The sequence below is a fragment of the Mytilus galloprovincialis genome, chromosome 1 (assembly GCF_965363235.1).
Source record: "Mytilus galloprovincialis chromosome 1, xbMytGall1.hap1.1, whole genome shotgun sequence".
In the NCBI taxonomy this organism is placed as follows: Eukaryota; Metazoa; Mollusca; class Bivalvia; order Mytilida; family Mytilidae; genus Mytilus; species Mytilus galloprovincialis.
In genome coordinates this window covers 52,069,675-52,085,602 of record NC_134838.1, presented here as the reverse complement: position 1 = coordinate 52,085,602, position 15,928 = coordinate 52,069,675, and the positions used below count along the sequence as shown (strand labels likewise).

General features: G+C 31.5%; 1 protein-coding gene across 6 annotated transcripts in view; it reads left to right on the top strand.

The window, feature by feature from the left end:
• LOC143077737 (E3 ubiquitin-protein ligase HUWE1-like) overlaps positions 1-15,928 on the top strand; it is a 153,561-nt gene that overhangs the window by 52,020 nt on the left and 85,613 nt on the right. For all 6 annotated transcript variants that reach the window (XM_076252990.1, XM_076252991.1, XM_076252988.1 and 3 more), the window contains 3 exons: positions 5,073-5,220; positions 6,422-6,546; positions 7,046-7,162. In XM_076252990.1, coding sequence (XP_076109105.1) covers positions 5,073-5,220; positions 6,422-6,546; positions 7,046-7,162 — 390 coding nt within the window. The remainder of the gene's footprint in view (positions 1-5,072; positions 5,221-6,421; positions 6,547-7,045; positions 7,163-15,928) is intronic.

Below are 15,928 nucleotides of genomic sequence, written 5' to 3'. Positions count from 1 at the left end.
AAAATATTCATCTCAAACACACCCTAACATATTTTTTCTTGAGTCACATAATGGAAGGGCAGACACGGTTTTAAACTGAACTAATAGATTGATATGTTATAAAAAAAAACAATATTAGGTCAATGTCACAAAAATATTTTAAAAAAATTGTACTCGGCGCAAAACTGTGGAAGGCCAGTTTCAAGAAAAAAGTTTATATTTTTCTTTCATTGACCAATTATTGTATTTTTACAGGTGAGGAAACATGTGAGAATATTTGTCATGTGATGTTTTAAAATTAAGTGTCCTTAACCTCAAACATAACGTCCAATAAAATTTACGTATGATGTATACAAGCTGATTAAGCCCCGCCTATCTTAATTACCATGCTTGAGCAAACATTGATACAAACAAAGCAAGCAAGCCAAACAAAGAATTGTCTTGCTAGCATTAATGTAAAAGCTGTAATACAAATTAATTTTTATAGTATATTTTTTTTAATATTTCTAACTTAATGTTTATTACAAATACTATCAGATCTGTTGGTATCTATACATATTAAACATATATTTAGAGATCAGACTGTTCATCAGCACTTTATACTTTCTTGGTTTGGTCTTTTCTATGATGATGATTATTGACAAGCATATATCAGATTATCTGTTGTTGATATTTGAAGTCTGAGAGACAAAGTTTGATCATTCTGCAAGTATATTGTTATGATTTTTTTTTATGCCACACCTACAATATAGAGGAGCATTATGTTTTTCAGGCCTCTCAGTTTTTCCATTTGCCTGTCCTTGTTATTCCTGGCATCTTGTATCAAATGAAAGTTTGTAGGTTAAAGATTTGGTCATTGGTAGTTTGTGGTCACATCACTTGAAACTTAGAATACATCTCCGTTATTGTGTAAACTGTTTAATATGTTCAAGCTAAATAAACGTTCTGATCAGGATTTAACTTTTATTCTGAACGTCTTTGTTGAAATCTACAGTTGCATTATTATCCTGTAATTATTTTCTTCCTTTAATTCTGTTGAGTGTTCTCATTTTGGTATTTTCTGCTTAAATTAGTTTGATAGAATTACTTCTGATATTGTCGACTATTTTCAAGGATCTGTTAGTCAGATGGTCTTTTTTTTAATTTCTTCCCAACAGGTGAGACATATCTGTGGTTAAACAGTGTATGTTATATTTAAATAAACAAATATGAAAATATTATGTTGCTATCTATGAAGAGTGACCATTGTTTAGTGGTTGCTTGTATTTTCATTATGATAGCTAAATTAATACAACATAATCAAGCCATGACAGAATGTCTCATATCTGCATGGTTCAAATTGCTTGTAACATCAGATTTAAAAATGCATTATTTTTTTGTTTCAGTGGTTTTTTTTACTAATAAAAATAAATTTTGATTATGAACCAAATATTCGATTAATTTTATATTTCTCAAATTTCTTACAATATTAAGTAACAGCTATATCTAACTGTATGTTGTTTAAAATATGGGCAGATCTGTTTATACATGCATATCTATGTATATGTTACTATAATATGTATATTAAGAGACCAGTCTGTTCATCAGTAATTTATACTTTCTTGGTTTGGTCTTTTCTATGATGATGATTATTGACAAGCATATATCAGATTATCTGTTGTTGATATTTCAAGTCTGAGAGAAGAATTTTATGTCGAAGTCCTACAACTGTATATTCATTTAATTTTCAGGGTATCCATTTTTGTGGTTTCAGTTCCTTGATATCTAATTTCGTGGATTGCCACAAAGTCTGCATACAAGCCTATAGAACATTTGTTTTTCTTTGAAGATTTGAATTTGTGGTTTTCGAAATCCACAAAAATTGATATCCCATAAATAATATTGAGTCCACAGTATTGTATAATGGTTCTTTTCCTTTGTATCTGTTTAAACCGTTCTTATTGGGAATTGAAAGAAACAGCAATACCAAAAATTTCATCCATTCCAAAAGTTTTTTTTGAGTTCATCTCTTACAAATTAAGCAAAAGCTAGGTGTAACCTAATGTTGTTTATGAATACAGATAACATATATATATATAGTCTGTTCATCAGCACTTTATACTTTCATGGTATTGTCTTTTCTATGATGATGATTATTGACAAGCATATATCAGATTATCTGTTGTTGATATTTCAAGTCTGAGAGAAGAGTAATATTTTGTTCTTAGTCTTGATTTTAATAAGTTGTGTTTTATGAACTTTTGTTTGTCTTTTATTCTTTTTTTTATACGACCGCAAAATTTGAAAAATTTTTCGTCGTATATTGCTATCACGTTGGCGTCGTCGTCTGTGTCGTCGTCGTCATCGTCCGAATACGTTTAGTTTTCGCACTCTAACTTTAGTAAAAGTGAATGGAAATCTATGAAATTTTAACACAAGGTTTATGACCACAAAAGGAAGGTTGGTATTGATTTTGGGAGTTTTGGTCCCAACATTTTAGGAATTAGGGGCCAAAAAGGGCCCAAATAAGCATTTTCTTGGTTTTCGCACTATAACTTTAGTTTAAGTTAATAGAAATCTATGAAATTTTGACACAAGGTTTATGACCACAAAAGAACGGTTGGGATTGATTTTGGGAGTTTTGGTTTCAACAGTTTAGGAATTAGGGGCCAAAAAAGGGCCCAAATAAGCATTATTCTTGGTTTTCGCACAATAACTTTAGTTTAAGTAAATAGAAATCAATGAAATTTAAACACAATGTTAATGACTACAAAAAGAAGGTTGGTATTGATTTTGGGAGTTGAGGTCCCAACAGTTTAGGAATTAGGGGCCAAAAAGGGACCCAAATAAGCATTTTTCTTGGTTTTCGCACCATAACGTTAGTATAAGTAAATAGAAATCTATGAAATTTAAACACAAGGTTTATGACCATAAAAGGAAGGTTGGTATTGATTTTGGGAGTTTTGGTCCCAACAGAATAAGGGGCCCAAAGGGTCCAAAATTAAACTTTGTTTGATTTCATCCAAATTGAATAATTGGGGTTCTTTGATATGCCGAATCTAACTGTCATGACTGTGTATGTAGATTCTTAACTTTTGGTCCCGTTTTCAAATTGGTCTACATTAAGGTCCAAAGGGTCCAAAATTAAACTTAGTTTGATTTTGACAAAAAATGAATCAGTTAGGTTCTTCGATATGCTGAATCTAAAAATGTACTTAGATTCTTGATTATTGGCCCAGTTTTCAAGTTGGTCCAAATCGGGGTCCAAAATTAAACTTTGTTTGGTTTCATCAAAAATTGAATAAATGGGGTTCTTTGATATACCAAATCTAACTGTGTATGTAGATTCTTCATTTTTGGTCCTGTTTTCAAATTGGTCTACACTAAAGTCCAAAGGGTCCAAAATTAAACTTAGTCTGATTTTAACAAAAATTGAAATCGTGGGGTTCTTTGATATGCTGAATCCAAAAATGTACTTAGATTTTTTATTATGGGCCCAGTTTTCAAGTTGGTCCAAATCAGGATCTAAAATTATTATATTAAGCATTGTGCAATAGCAAGTCTTTTCAATTGCACAGTATTGCGCAATGGCAAGAAATATCTAATTGCACAATATTGTGAAATAGCAAATTTTTTTTTAATTAGAGTTATCTTTCTTTGTCCAGAATAGTAAGCAAGAAATATCTAATTGCAAAATATTGTGCAATAGCAAGATTTTTTTTTAATTGGAGTTATCTTTCTTTGTCCAGAATCAACTTAAATCTTTGTTATATACAATATACAATGTATATTCACTTTTTACTACCAACTGATAAATTAAAATAATCTTTACCATTCAGTGATAACAAGCAGTTTTTTTACATCTTAATATTTTATAATGTATTTAAATGAGTAGTTATAGTTGCAAACTCCATTAGAAATTTTAATTGAGATTAGTTTTGGAATAAGGGAAAGGGGGATGTGATTAAAAAAATTGGGTTCAATTTTTCTCATTTGAAATTTCATAAATAAAAAAGAAAATTTCTTCAAACATTTTTTTGAGAGGATTAATATTCAACAGCATAGTGAATTGCTCTAAGAGAAAACAAAAATTTTAAGTTCATTAGAACACATTCATTCTGTGTCAGAAACCTATGCTGTGTCAACTATTTAATCACAATCCAAATTTAGAGCTGAATCCAGCTTGAATGTTGTGTCCATACTTGCCCCAACCGTTCAGGGTTCAACCTCTGCGGTCGTATAAAGCTACGCCCTGCGGAGCATCTGGGGTATCTATAGCGTTGTCAGTTTATTTTCAATTTATGAGTTTGAATGTGACTTTCAATTGTATCTTTCGCCCCTGTTTTATGTTGGAGTTTATTCATTCTGCAAGTATACTATTCTAAAAAAAAAAAAATGATTTGACATTTTATACTGTGAATTTGGTTCTAAGAGGTGCATAAATGATTTATCAGTTTGCCAAGTGTCAGTTTCATCTGTCTTGGTGCAATTGTTTAAGGATATTTATAGTTCTTTCATGGTTTGAACCACTCAAAACAATTGATATTTATAATAAGTTCATTTATACATTTGAAATATTTCTTTTCAATGGCTAATCAACCTATTGCTTCGTATATAATTATTAGTTATTCTTGGTATAATCATTTCTATGATGATTTTTATTGACTAGCATATATCAGATTATTTGTTGTTGATATTAAAATTCTGAGAGAAGATAATAATGACAGAATCTAATCATTGTGCATAGAACCAGTCTGCACCAAAAACTTTTTTCAAATACTAGTCCAAAGACCAATATTCTGACATTTTTCTTTAGGGCCAAACAAAGTTTTGCAAAAACTCACTAGCCCGAATGAAATTTTACTAGTCTGGGGCATCGGACTAGTGGCTAACCTTGCAGACTGTAGAACAATTAAAAAAAGGAAATTTTGAAACCCAGAAGTTGGTTCTAATATGTGCTATTCCTGAATGATTTCTCAGTTGGTCAATGTCGGTCTATACTGTTGGTTTGCAATGGTTGTAAGACATTTGTAGTCCTTTCATTGTTTGAATCACTTAGCAGCATGTTCATTGATACAAACAAAATATGTTCACTGAAATATTTCTTTTTAAAGGCCAATCAACCTACTTCTGGTCAAGCAGCAACAGATGGACCAGCAAAAGTTAAAGAAAAAGAGAAGGAAGAAATAGATGAAAAACAAGAGAAAGAAGAACCATTGGATAAAGAAGCATTAGATAGTTTTACTAATTCTGTCGTAACAGGTTAGTTTGTAGAATTTCTACTGCTTTAGTAGATATGACTATTCTGTTCAATAATTTTGTGTGGTAATAATAGTGGACAAAACCAAATTCCATCAGTGTTAATGACTGGTTCAAAATAAAATCCTATCTAGAAAAATACATTGGGGAAAAGTTTGATTTTTTTAAAATTACTAATGATGGATGAAACATTCAGTCAGCTGAAAGGACTATTGTTTTTCTCAACAAGTACTGATGGATACCTATTTACTTTTCTCCCTAAAAATATGATAATTATAAAAAATGTAAAGCCTCAGTACATTTTGGAATAATTTAATTTCGGATGTAACGCATCTTCTGATTGGCTGACGTTATTTTGTTATCAGCCCATAGACATAATTAAGGCATGTGACTGACGTCATCAAAGTTTTTTCATGGTTTTCTACGGTTTAAAATGGAATTTAGAATTAAATTATAAGAAACGACTGTAATATTTTTTCTGTCTATTCGAAATAACATAAAAATGTGGTGCACACTGTAAAATAACCAGCTACGTGCGTTATTCAGTGTGCACCAAATTTTAATGTTATTTCTTCATAGACAGAAAAAATATTACAGTCATTCCTTAAATAAAGACAGATTTTAAAAGTACTTCACCAACATAGAGTTGTATTTCTTAGTTCAGTGAACAGCCAATGAAAAAATTATTTGTACCTTATATACTTTCTGTGATGATTCATTATTGACAAGCATATGACAGAACATAATTTGTTGATGCCTATAATCTGAGAAAATACTATTGAGAACTTCAATTTTTTAAATGGGTTATTTAGTTCATCATCATCAAGCCGCAACTTGTACACACTAACTTAAATTTGAGGTAAAGGGTTGTTTTGCTCGGGAAGAAGAGGGATGGGTTGTTAGTATGTAGGAATCTTGAATAAATGCTCCTTGGGTTGTAAGAAATGGAAAATGAATAGAATTTATAAACTCATTTTATGGGTAATTCAAGTTTTATAAAAGTGCCTCATGACCTATAAAAACAACATGGCACACTACAATACTCCACACAATGTCAGTAAACAATGGAATCAAAATACTAAGCCCTCAATATTTAAAAAAAAAATTTGAAGTTCAGTAAGTTTTTGAATATTTAGTAACTTACTGTTTATGCTTTCTTTGTATTAATGTTTAATATATTTGTGAATTTACTTTTCTGTCACAGGCTGTTTGACACTGTTAGATTCATTACCAGAAACCGTATACAGAGTTTGTGATTTATTTCTTGTTGTAACTCAAAGAAATGGAATAAAATGGCAAAAAGATGTGTTATCAACCATTGTACAGGAGGTATGTTTTATTTTTAGATAGAAATTAGAAGATGCAGAATGAGTGCCAATGAGACAACTTTCCATCCAAGTCGCAAGGTGTAAAAAGTAAACATTCAGTGTTTGATCGATAAATACAAGAAAATAAAGAAGCTTAAAAAAACAACAAATAAATATACAAAAAATCACCAACTCAGTTAAGAATGATCTTTCAGCAGTGATAGATATATTGATGATTAAGATTCATAATTGAATGTTGGATCCCCCTATTGTGATGAGTATTTCTGTCCATCCGTAACAAATTGAGTAGGCTCTATATCTAGATAACATTATTTACCAAACCAGAGGGTGTGTCATAATGTATGTACAACTTCCTTGGTCAGAGCTCAAGGTAAAAAAGGTTTCAGTTGACAACTCCATGTACTAATGTAAAGATAACTTAATTTTATGTTATACAAGATATAAAAAGTGTGTAACCTTTCATAGTTAAGTCTCTTAATGAATTTAACATTTTTTTCCAGGTAAAGGACCTTAGTAAGCTGATTTTGAATACAAAATCAAAGGAAGATAGACAAGCAAACATAGATAACTCATCTCGATTTGCTGCAAGGCTTCATCTTTTTAGCCTGTTGTTTGAGGTAATTACATTATGAGTTATAAATTGTTTGTTGGATATAATTTCACTATCATTGTAATATATCATGCACCCACTCTAGGAATGGGGAGCTATAATGCATTTAGCTTGACTGTGGATCTGGTCCGTCTGTCTGCTTGACAAAAACACTTAAGTTTCTGTCAGATGCCTTCTGTTTTTCCCGACATTTTCAAATTGTCATAGTATTTTAATTACCTACTGTTGCCATAGTATTTAATTATGCTTTCTTCAAATGAGTGTCTTATATAAAGATTATAATATATTATAACATTCAAAATTAATAGTTGTGATTATGGTGACTTGAATAACACCGGTATCACTCAGATTACAATTCTACCTGACGGGTAAGTTTGTATTTAGCCTATAAAAATACTTATTTAGCCTTGAGAATTGAAAGGTCAGTTTATCTCATTCATACAATAGAAGTTTACCTATAAGGGTCTGAATGGGGTTTACAGAATAGAGAATAAATGTAATAGCAACAAATAATAGAGAATAGAGAAAATGAACAACAAAATAAAGAATAGAGAATAATGCGGTGCAAAAGTATAAAGAATAAATGTGCAAAATAAAAAGGTAACTTAGGTAACTGTAATGCAATACCGATAATATAATGATCAATGTGCATAATTGATAAATAATCTTGTAACAGAAAGACTATATAGTAAAATCATTTCCATGAGAATTTGCTTTACAGAATGAGAGTTAGTTTTAAGGCTATTAAAAGAAAAATGCCCTAAAAATTTAAAGAATACAGATATTAAAAAAACCCATGCAGGTCCTCATGTCATTTACATTGTCAAAATATAGGACACATCTAGTCAAACTGGTTTTAAACTAGACATCTAGTCAAACTGGTTTGGTATAACTGACTGTTTCTTGCCCTATAGTGCCTAACAAGATTTTGTGAGGTAGACGAAATTGACATTAACAACGATCGTATTGACTTTTGATGTGCAGAAATAGGCAGATTGGACATATTTTGACTTTAGTTACTTACTTCTTAAGTTCGGGATTAATTGTAATCAACATATTCCAATGAGACTGAAAAATGTTTTTTTTTATTATGGTAATTAATAATTTTACCTGCCGTAGTCGTGCGTAAAATATATTTCGGTATTTCTCTTACGAAAATGACTTGTTTAATGGAACAAAACGTATTATTTGTAAACTTTCTCTTTACTCTTCACAATAGGCTTTTAAAAAATAACCTTTCAACTGTATATTCCGAAAATTTTGTGAAAATCGAATAAGTGGCAATTCTTACCTTTCATACCTTAACTTTCATTGATAAAACATAATATTGACTCGTCCAGTGTCCAGTTTGAAGGTCATTTTAGTTACCGTACACATTCATGCACGTTCTAATTAATCAATAGTCATGTATGAAAAGCATAAACAAGTTTGAAGGTAAACTAATAACAACTTAATCCAATCAAATTGCCTACGATTCAATAACAATGACCAGTCCACATCATAAAAATGTATAGGGGTAAATTGGGTAGGGAGAAAATGTCAGATATATTAAGTTCATTATTTTGCAATAACGAGTAAAAATTTGTTAACCAATAGATTTGTTATAATTTCATAAACATGTCGTTATGTATTGGTATAGTTTTTGGATCTTTCATTAGCGTATTTAAGGCTGTAGAAAGTTTGGCCTTCAAAAGTCAACACAATCATTGACTTTATAAAGAAAATTCGCATTTTTAAAACATTGAATGTTTCACAAATAATACTCGACAACAAAGCAAAATCATTTCTTAAAACACTGCAAAAAAAATAATTCTGATTGATGCAGTGGTATTGTCATAAATTGCACTGGAGTGAACAGTGGTACATCAAATGTCGAATTCCCTCACACAATGTTATCACACACTATAGATGTCTATTTCACAGTGACCTTATGTGTTTGTGCTAAGAGTACATTGTACTGTCAGATTCATCGATTTTCTGTTGGGACATGACCTACATTGTAAACATGCAAAATAGTGGCTTGAGATTTCAACTGATATTAGTATAATAAATTAAAATTTGGAATATTATATCCTGGTTGATGATGTTTTTTTTTTGGGACCAAGATGTTTTCTTCATTCTTGTTCACATTATGATTATTTTAACCTTCAACATTGTTCAATGCACATTTAAAGATAGAAAAAATTTCAGCTCTCATTTAAAATATTTTGCAAAAATAACCCCTAAAATTCAACATTAACAGATTTTTAACAATTAAATCAAGATGCACAAAGTTTTAAGTATTGGTCAGAATATAGGGTTCTTTAGTACTTTAACAATATCACAATAACAATAAAGTGACCTTAATTTTGGACAAGGTAAATGGCATGAAGCCAAATTTATCAACCTCTATTGTATGAATGGGATAAACTGACCTTTATAATTCCTGTGGAATACTTCTGTTCTATTACTGATAGATAGAGTTTCAGCCCAAACGGATGGTGGGATCACAGCACTGTGTCATCAACATATGTGCATGGCTAAAAAAATTATCAGCAAAAGCTTCTATTTTCTTCTCTTTTTTTTGGCATATCTTGTATTAAATATTCAGCAAAGCAATAATGTTTCTTCTCTCTCTGTACATGGACTGTCTAATGCACTTCAAGTCTCCAGAAGCTCATTTTCATGGTGAAATATATCTCCGAACATATAATACTTTTTAAGCCAAACATAAGAATAAATATTAATCATTAATATTTATGATATACATGTGTACAGGTAAAGTGGCGCAAATGAGTTCCGAAATATTGGCGCAATTGATACATTTGGAAAACAAAATTTTGGCGCAAATGATACCCCTGAAAAACGGTAATTGGCGCAAAAGGAGTGTTGCCCAATTCTCAAGGCTAAATAAGTATTTTATAGGCTAAATACAAACTTACCTGTCAAGGTAGAATTGTAATCTGAGTGATACCGGTGTTATTCAAGTCACCATAAGTCCTTTCATGCATTGTGTATCTTCATCTGTGTCGTCCAGTGACATATGTGATTGTTTACAATGCTATATTAATGTAGTGATTGGCATCGTTGGGTAGAAGTTTGTTGTAATTTCAACCCTGGTATTTGTAGCTAGACATTAAATTTTGATTTAAAAATTGATACAAGGATTAAAGCGATGAAAAAAAAATAAAAAATTGCAATTTCATACTTGGTCAGCATCTTGACAGTGGTGAGTTGTAATGTATGAGCACTTTTCTGAGATGTCAGACAACAACTTCCTGTTTGATGATGCCCTGAATTTTTATACGACCGCAAAATTTGAAAAATTTTTCGTCGTATATTGCTATCACGTTGGCGTCGGCGTCGTCGTCGTTGTCCGGCGTCCGAATACTTTTAGTTTTCGCACTCTAACTTTAGTAAAAGTGAATGGAAATCTATGAAATTTTAACACAAGGTTTATGACCACAAAAGGAAGGTTGGTATTGATTTTGCGAGTTTTGGTCCCAACATTTTAGGAATTAGGGGCCAAAAAGGGCCCAAATAAGCATTTTCTTGGTTTTCGCACTATAACTTTAGTTTAAGTTAATAGAAATCTATGAAATTTTGACACAAGGTTTATGACCACAAAAGAACGGTTGGGATTGATTTTGGGAGTTTAGGTTTCAACAGTTTAGGAATTAGGGGCCAAAAAAGGGCCCAAATAAGCATTATTCTTGGTTTTCGCACAATAACTTTAGTTTAAGTAAATAGAAATCAATGAAATTTAAACACAATGTTAATGACTACAAAAGGAAGGTTGGTATTGATTTTGGGAGTTTAGGTCCCAACAGTTTAGGAATTAGGGGCCAAAAAGGGACCCAAATAAGCATTTTTCTTGGTTTTCGCACCATAACGTTAGTATAAGTAAATAGAAATCTATGAAATTTAAACACAAGGTTTATGACCATAAAAGGAAGGTTGGTATTGATTTTGGGAGTTTTGATCCCAACAGAATAAGGGGCCCAAAGGGTCCAAAATTAAACTTTGTTTGATTTCATCCAAATTGAATAATTGGGGTTCTTTGATATGCCGAATCTAACTGTCATGACTGTGTATGTAGATTCTTAACTTTTGGTCCCGTTTTCAAATTGGTCTACATTAAGGTCCAAAGGGTCCAAAATTAAACTTAGTTTGATTTTGAAAAAAAATGAATCAGTTAGGTTCTTTGATATGCTGAATCTAAAAATGTACTTAGATTCTTGATTATTGGCCCAGTTTTCAAGTTGGTCCAAATCGGGGTCCAAAATTAAACTTTGTTTGATTTCATCAAAAATTGAATAAATGGGGTTCTTTGATATACCAAATCTAACTGTGTATGTAGATTCTTCATTTTTGGTCCTGTTTTCAAATTGGTCTACACTAAAGTCCAAAGGGTCCAAAATTAAACTTAGTCTGATTTCAACAAAAATTGAAATCTTGGGGTTCTTTGATATGCTGAATCCAAAAATGTACTTAGATTTTTTATTATGGGCCCAGTTTTCAAGTTGGTCCAAATCAGGATCTAAAATTATTATATTAAGTATTGTGCAATAGCAAGTCTTTTCAATTGCACAGTATTGCGCAATGGGAAGAAATATCTAATTGCACAATATTGTGAAATAGCAAATTTTTTTTTAATTAGAGTTATCTTTCTTTGTCCAGAATAGTAAGCAAGAAATATCTAATTGCAAAATATTGTGCAATAGCAAGATTTTTTTTTAATTGGAGTTATCTTTCTTTGTCCAGAATCAACTTAAATCTTTGTTATATACAATGTACAATGTATATTCACTTTTTACTACCAACTGATAAATTATAATAAATAACATTCAGTGATAACAAGCAGTTTTTTTTACATCTTAATATTTTATGATGTATTTAAATGAGTACTTATTGTTGCAAACTCCATTAGAAATTTTAATTGAGATTAGTTTTGGAATAAGGGAAAGGGGGATGTGATTAAAAAAATTGGGTTCAATTTTTCTCATTTGAAATTTCATAAATAAAAAAGAAAATTTCTTCAAACATTTTTATGCCCCACCTACGATAGTAGAGGGGCATTATGTTTTCTGGTCTGTGCGTGCGTCCGTCTGTTCGTTCGTCCGTCCGTTCGTCCGTCCGTCTGTCCCGCTTCAGGTTAAAGTTTTTGGTCAAGGTAGTTTTTGATGAAGTTTAAGTCCAATCGACTTCAAACTCAGTACACATGTCCCCTATGATATGATCTTTCTAATTTTTATGCCAAATTAGAGTTTTTACCCCAATTTCACGGTCCACTGAACATGGAAAATGATAGTGCGAGTGGGGCATTCGTGTACTGAGGACACATTCTTGTTTTGAGAGGATTAATATTCAACAGCATAGTGAATTGCTCTAAGAGAAAACAAAAATTTTAAGTTCATTAGAACACATTCATTCTGTGTCAGAAACCTATGCTGTGTCAACTATTTAATCACAATCCAAATTTAGAGCTGAATCCAGCTTGAATGTTGTGTCCATACTTGCCCCAACCGTTCAGGGTTCAACCTCTGCGGTCGTATAAAGCTACGCCCTGCGGAGCATCTGGTTCAAACATCTTCTCCTCTGAAACTACTGAATGGATTTGAATGAAACTTAGCATGATTGTTCCTTAGAGTATCCTGCACAAAGTGTGTGCTTTGATTTTTGATCCGTCAAAAAACATGGCCGCCGTTACTTAAAATAGAACATAGGGGTCAAATGCAGTTTTTGGCTTATATCTCAAAAACGAAAGCATTTAGAGCAAATCTGACATGGGGTAAAAATGTTCATTAGGTCAAGATCTATCAGCCCTGAAATTTTCAGATGAATCAAACAATCCATTGTTGGGTTGCTGCCACTTAATTGGTAATTTTAAGGAAATTTTGCAGTTTTTGGTCATTATCTTGAATATTATTATAGATAAAGATAAACTGTAAACAGCAAAAATGATCAGCAAAGTAAGATCTACAAATAAGTCAATATGACCAAAATTGTCAATTGACCCCTTAAGGGGTTATTGTCCTTTAATGACAATTTTTCACAATTTGTTCATCATATTTGCTAACTTTAAAAAATCTTCTCCTCTGAAACTGCTGAATGGATTTGGATGAAACTTAGCATGATTGTTCCTTAGATTATCCTGCACAAATTGTGTGCTTCGATTTTTGGTCCGTCAAAAAACATGGCCGCCGTTACTTAAAATAGAACATAGGGGTCAAATGCAGTTTTTGGCTTATATCTCAAAAACGAAAGCATTTAGAGCAAATCTGACATGGGGTAAAAATGTTCATTAGGTCAAGATCTATCAGCCCTGAAATTTTCAGATGAATCAAACAAACCATTGTTGGGTTGCTGCCACTTAATTGGTAATTTTAAGGAAATTTTGCAGTTTTTGGTCATTATCTTGAATATTATTATAGATACAGATAAACTGTTAATAGCAAAAATGTTAAGCAAAGTAAGATCTACAAATAAGTCAATTGACCAAAATTGTCAATTGACCTCTTAAGGAGTTATTGCCCTTTAAAGACTTTTTTCACAATTTGTTCATCATGTTGACTTACTTTAAAAAATCTTCTCCTTTGAAACTGCTGTATCGATTTCAGCCAAACTTAGGCTAAATGAGTTTTAGAGTTTCAGAGTATCTAGTATAAATTTTATATTTCATTTCCTTGTATGTCAAGAAACATAGCTCCTATGGCTAAAATAGAACATAGGAGAAAATGATTTTTTTTTTGCTTTTGAAGAAAATAGGACGATTCAAAGAACATTTAAATAAATTGCAAAGCCAAAATAATCATTGATGAGAGATTAAACCAAAAAAATTCAGGTGAGCGATTCAGGCTCTTGAGAGCCTCTTGTTCTCATTTGAAATTTCATAAATAAAAAAGAAAATTTCTTCAAACATTTTTTTGAGAGGATTAATATTCAACAGCATAGTGAATTGCTCTAAGAGAAAACAAAAATTTTAAGTTCATTAGAACACATTCATTCTGTGTCAGAAACCTATGCTGTGTCAACTATTTAATCACACTCCAAATTTAGAGCTGAATCCAGCTTGAATGTTGTGTCCATACTTGCACCAACCGTTCAGGGTTCAACCTCTGCGGTCGTATAAAGCTACGCCCTGCGGAGCATCTGGTTCATTTTGTTGAAAGAACTTAAAATTTTCCACACACATCACTAATTTACATCTGTGCAGAAAGACTTTTATATAATGTCAGCAGCTTGACTAGCTAACTTCTTAAAAGCTTATATATTTTAGAAGGTGGAAGACCTGGATGCTTCATACTTTGTATATAAATGCCTCATGTTACAAAGTTTCCGTCAGTCACATGTCCAATATCCTTGACCTCATTTTCAGGGTTCAGTGGCTACTTGAAAAAAAAGTTAAGATTTTTTTAATGTTAAATTCTCTCTTATTATAAGTAATAGGATAACTATATTTGGTATGTGCGTACCTTGCAAGGTCCTCATGCCCGTCAGACAGTTTTCACTTGACCTCGACCTCATTTCATAGATCAGTGAACAAGGTTAAGTTTTGGTGGTCAAGTCCATATCTTGGATACTATAAGCAATAGGTCTAATATATTCGGTGTATGGAAGGAATGTAAGGTGTACATGTCCAACAGGCAGGTGTCATTTGACCTTGACCTTATTTTCATGGTTCAGTGGTAATAGTTAAGTTTTTGAGTTTTGGTCTTTTTTTCTAATACTATATGCAATAGGTCAACTATATTTGGTATATGGAAATATTTTTTGATCTATATATCAGTCGCCCAGGTTTTATTTGACCTTGACCTCATTTTCATGGTTCATTGATCAGTGTTAAGTTTCACGTTTTGGTCTGTTTTACTTATCCTGTATGCAATACGTCTACCATATTTGGTATATGGAATGATTTTTAGATGTACATGTCTAGTTAGTAGGTGTCATCTGACCTTAACCTCATATTCATGGTTCAGTGGTCAAAGTTAAATTTTTGAGTTTTGGTCTTTTTTTGTAATGCTATATGCCATAGGTCAACTATATTTGGTGTATGGAAATATTTTATGATCTCTATGTCAGTCGCTAGTGTTGGATAATCGGTTGAAATTACCAACCGATTATCTATTACAATCGGTTGACAGCAACCAACCGACTATCGGTTATAATCGCATCATAATACATTTTGTACCTTGCCCTTTTTTTTAAAATGAAATCAAGCATTTAGTCTCATTGTACATGTCCAATGTGTATATTCCATATCATTGCAAAGTTCATATATTCATATTTGATCTTTTGTTTCCTTTTCATATTCTGGCGTACTAAATTATAATCCTGGTACCTTTGATAACTATTTATTTAGCAGTTAAAACAATGAATTAATAAGAATCAAGATTCAGATTGAACATATTTTATCTCATAATTACAACATTATTACCATTACATTATTACAGTGACACTAACATTTCTAAATTTCAATGGTGTAACTCACAATAAAATTTCAATAACATAGCTGTTTAAACATTTGAATGCTTCTAATTAAGAAAAGATATATAAAGTTTTAAACTTTAAGAAGTTTAAAATTAACAGAAAAAAATAAAACAGTGCATTTGCATTGAAATATATACAGTAAACAAAGGGGAATAAGCCAATGTCTGTTAATTCGTGTAGAATGCTTTTTTTCACTGTTGTGATCATTATTTTTCTGTCAATTGTGTCATTCGTGCGTCTGAACTTATAAATGCAAGAATGCGGAATTATTACATAGTTGAACCGTTTCCGATTCGTGATTCTT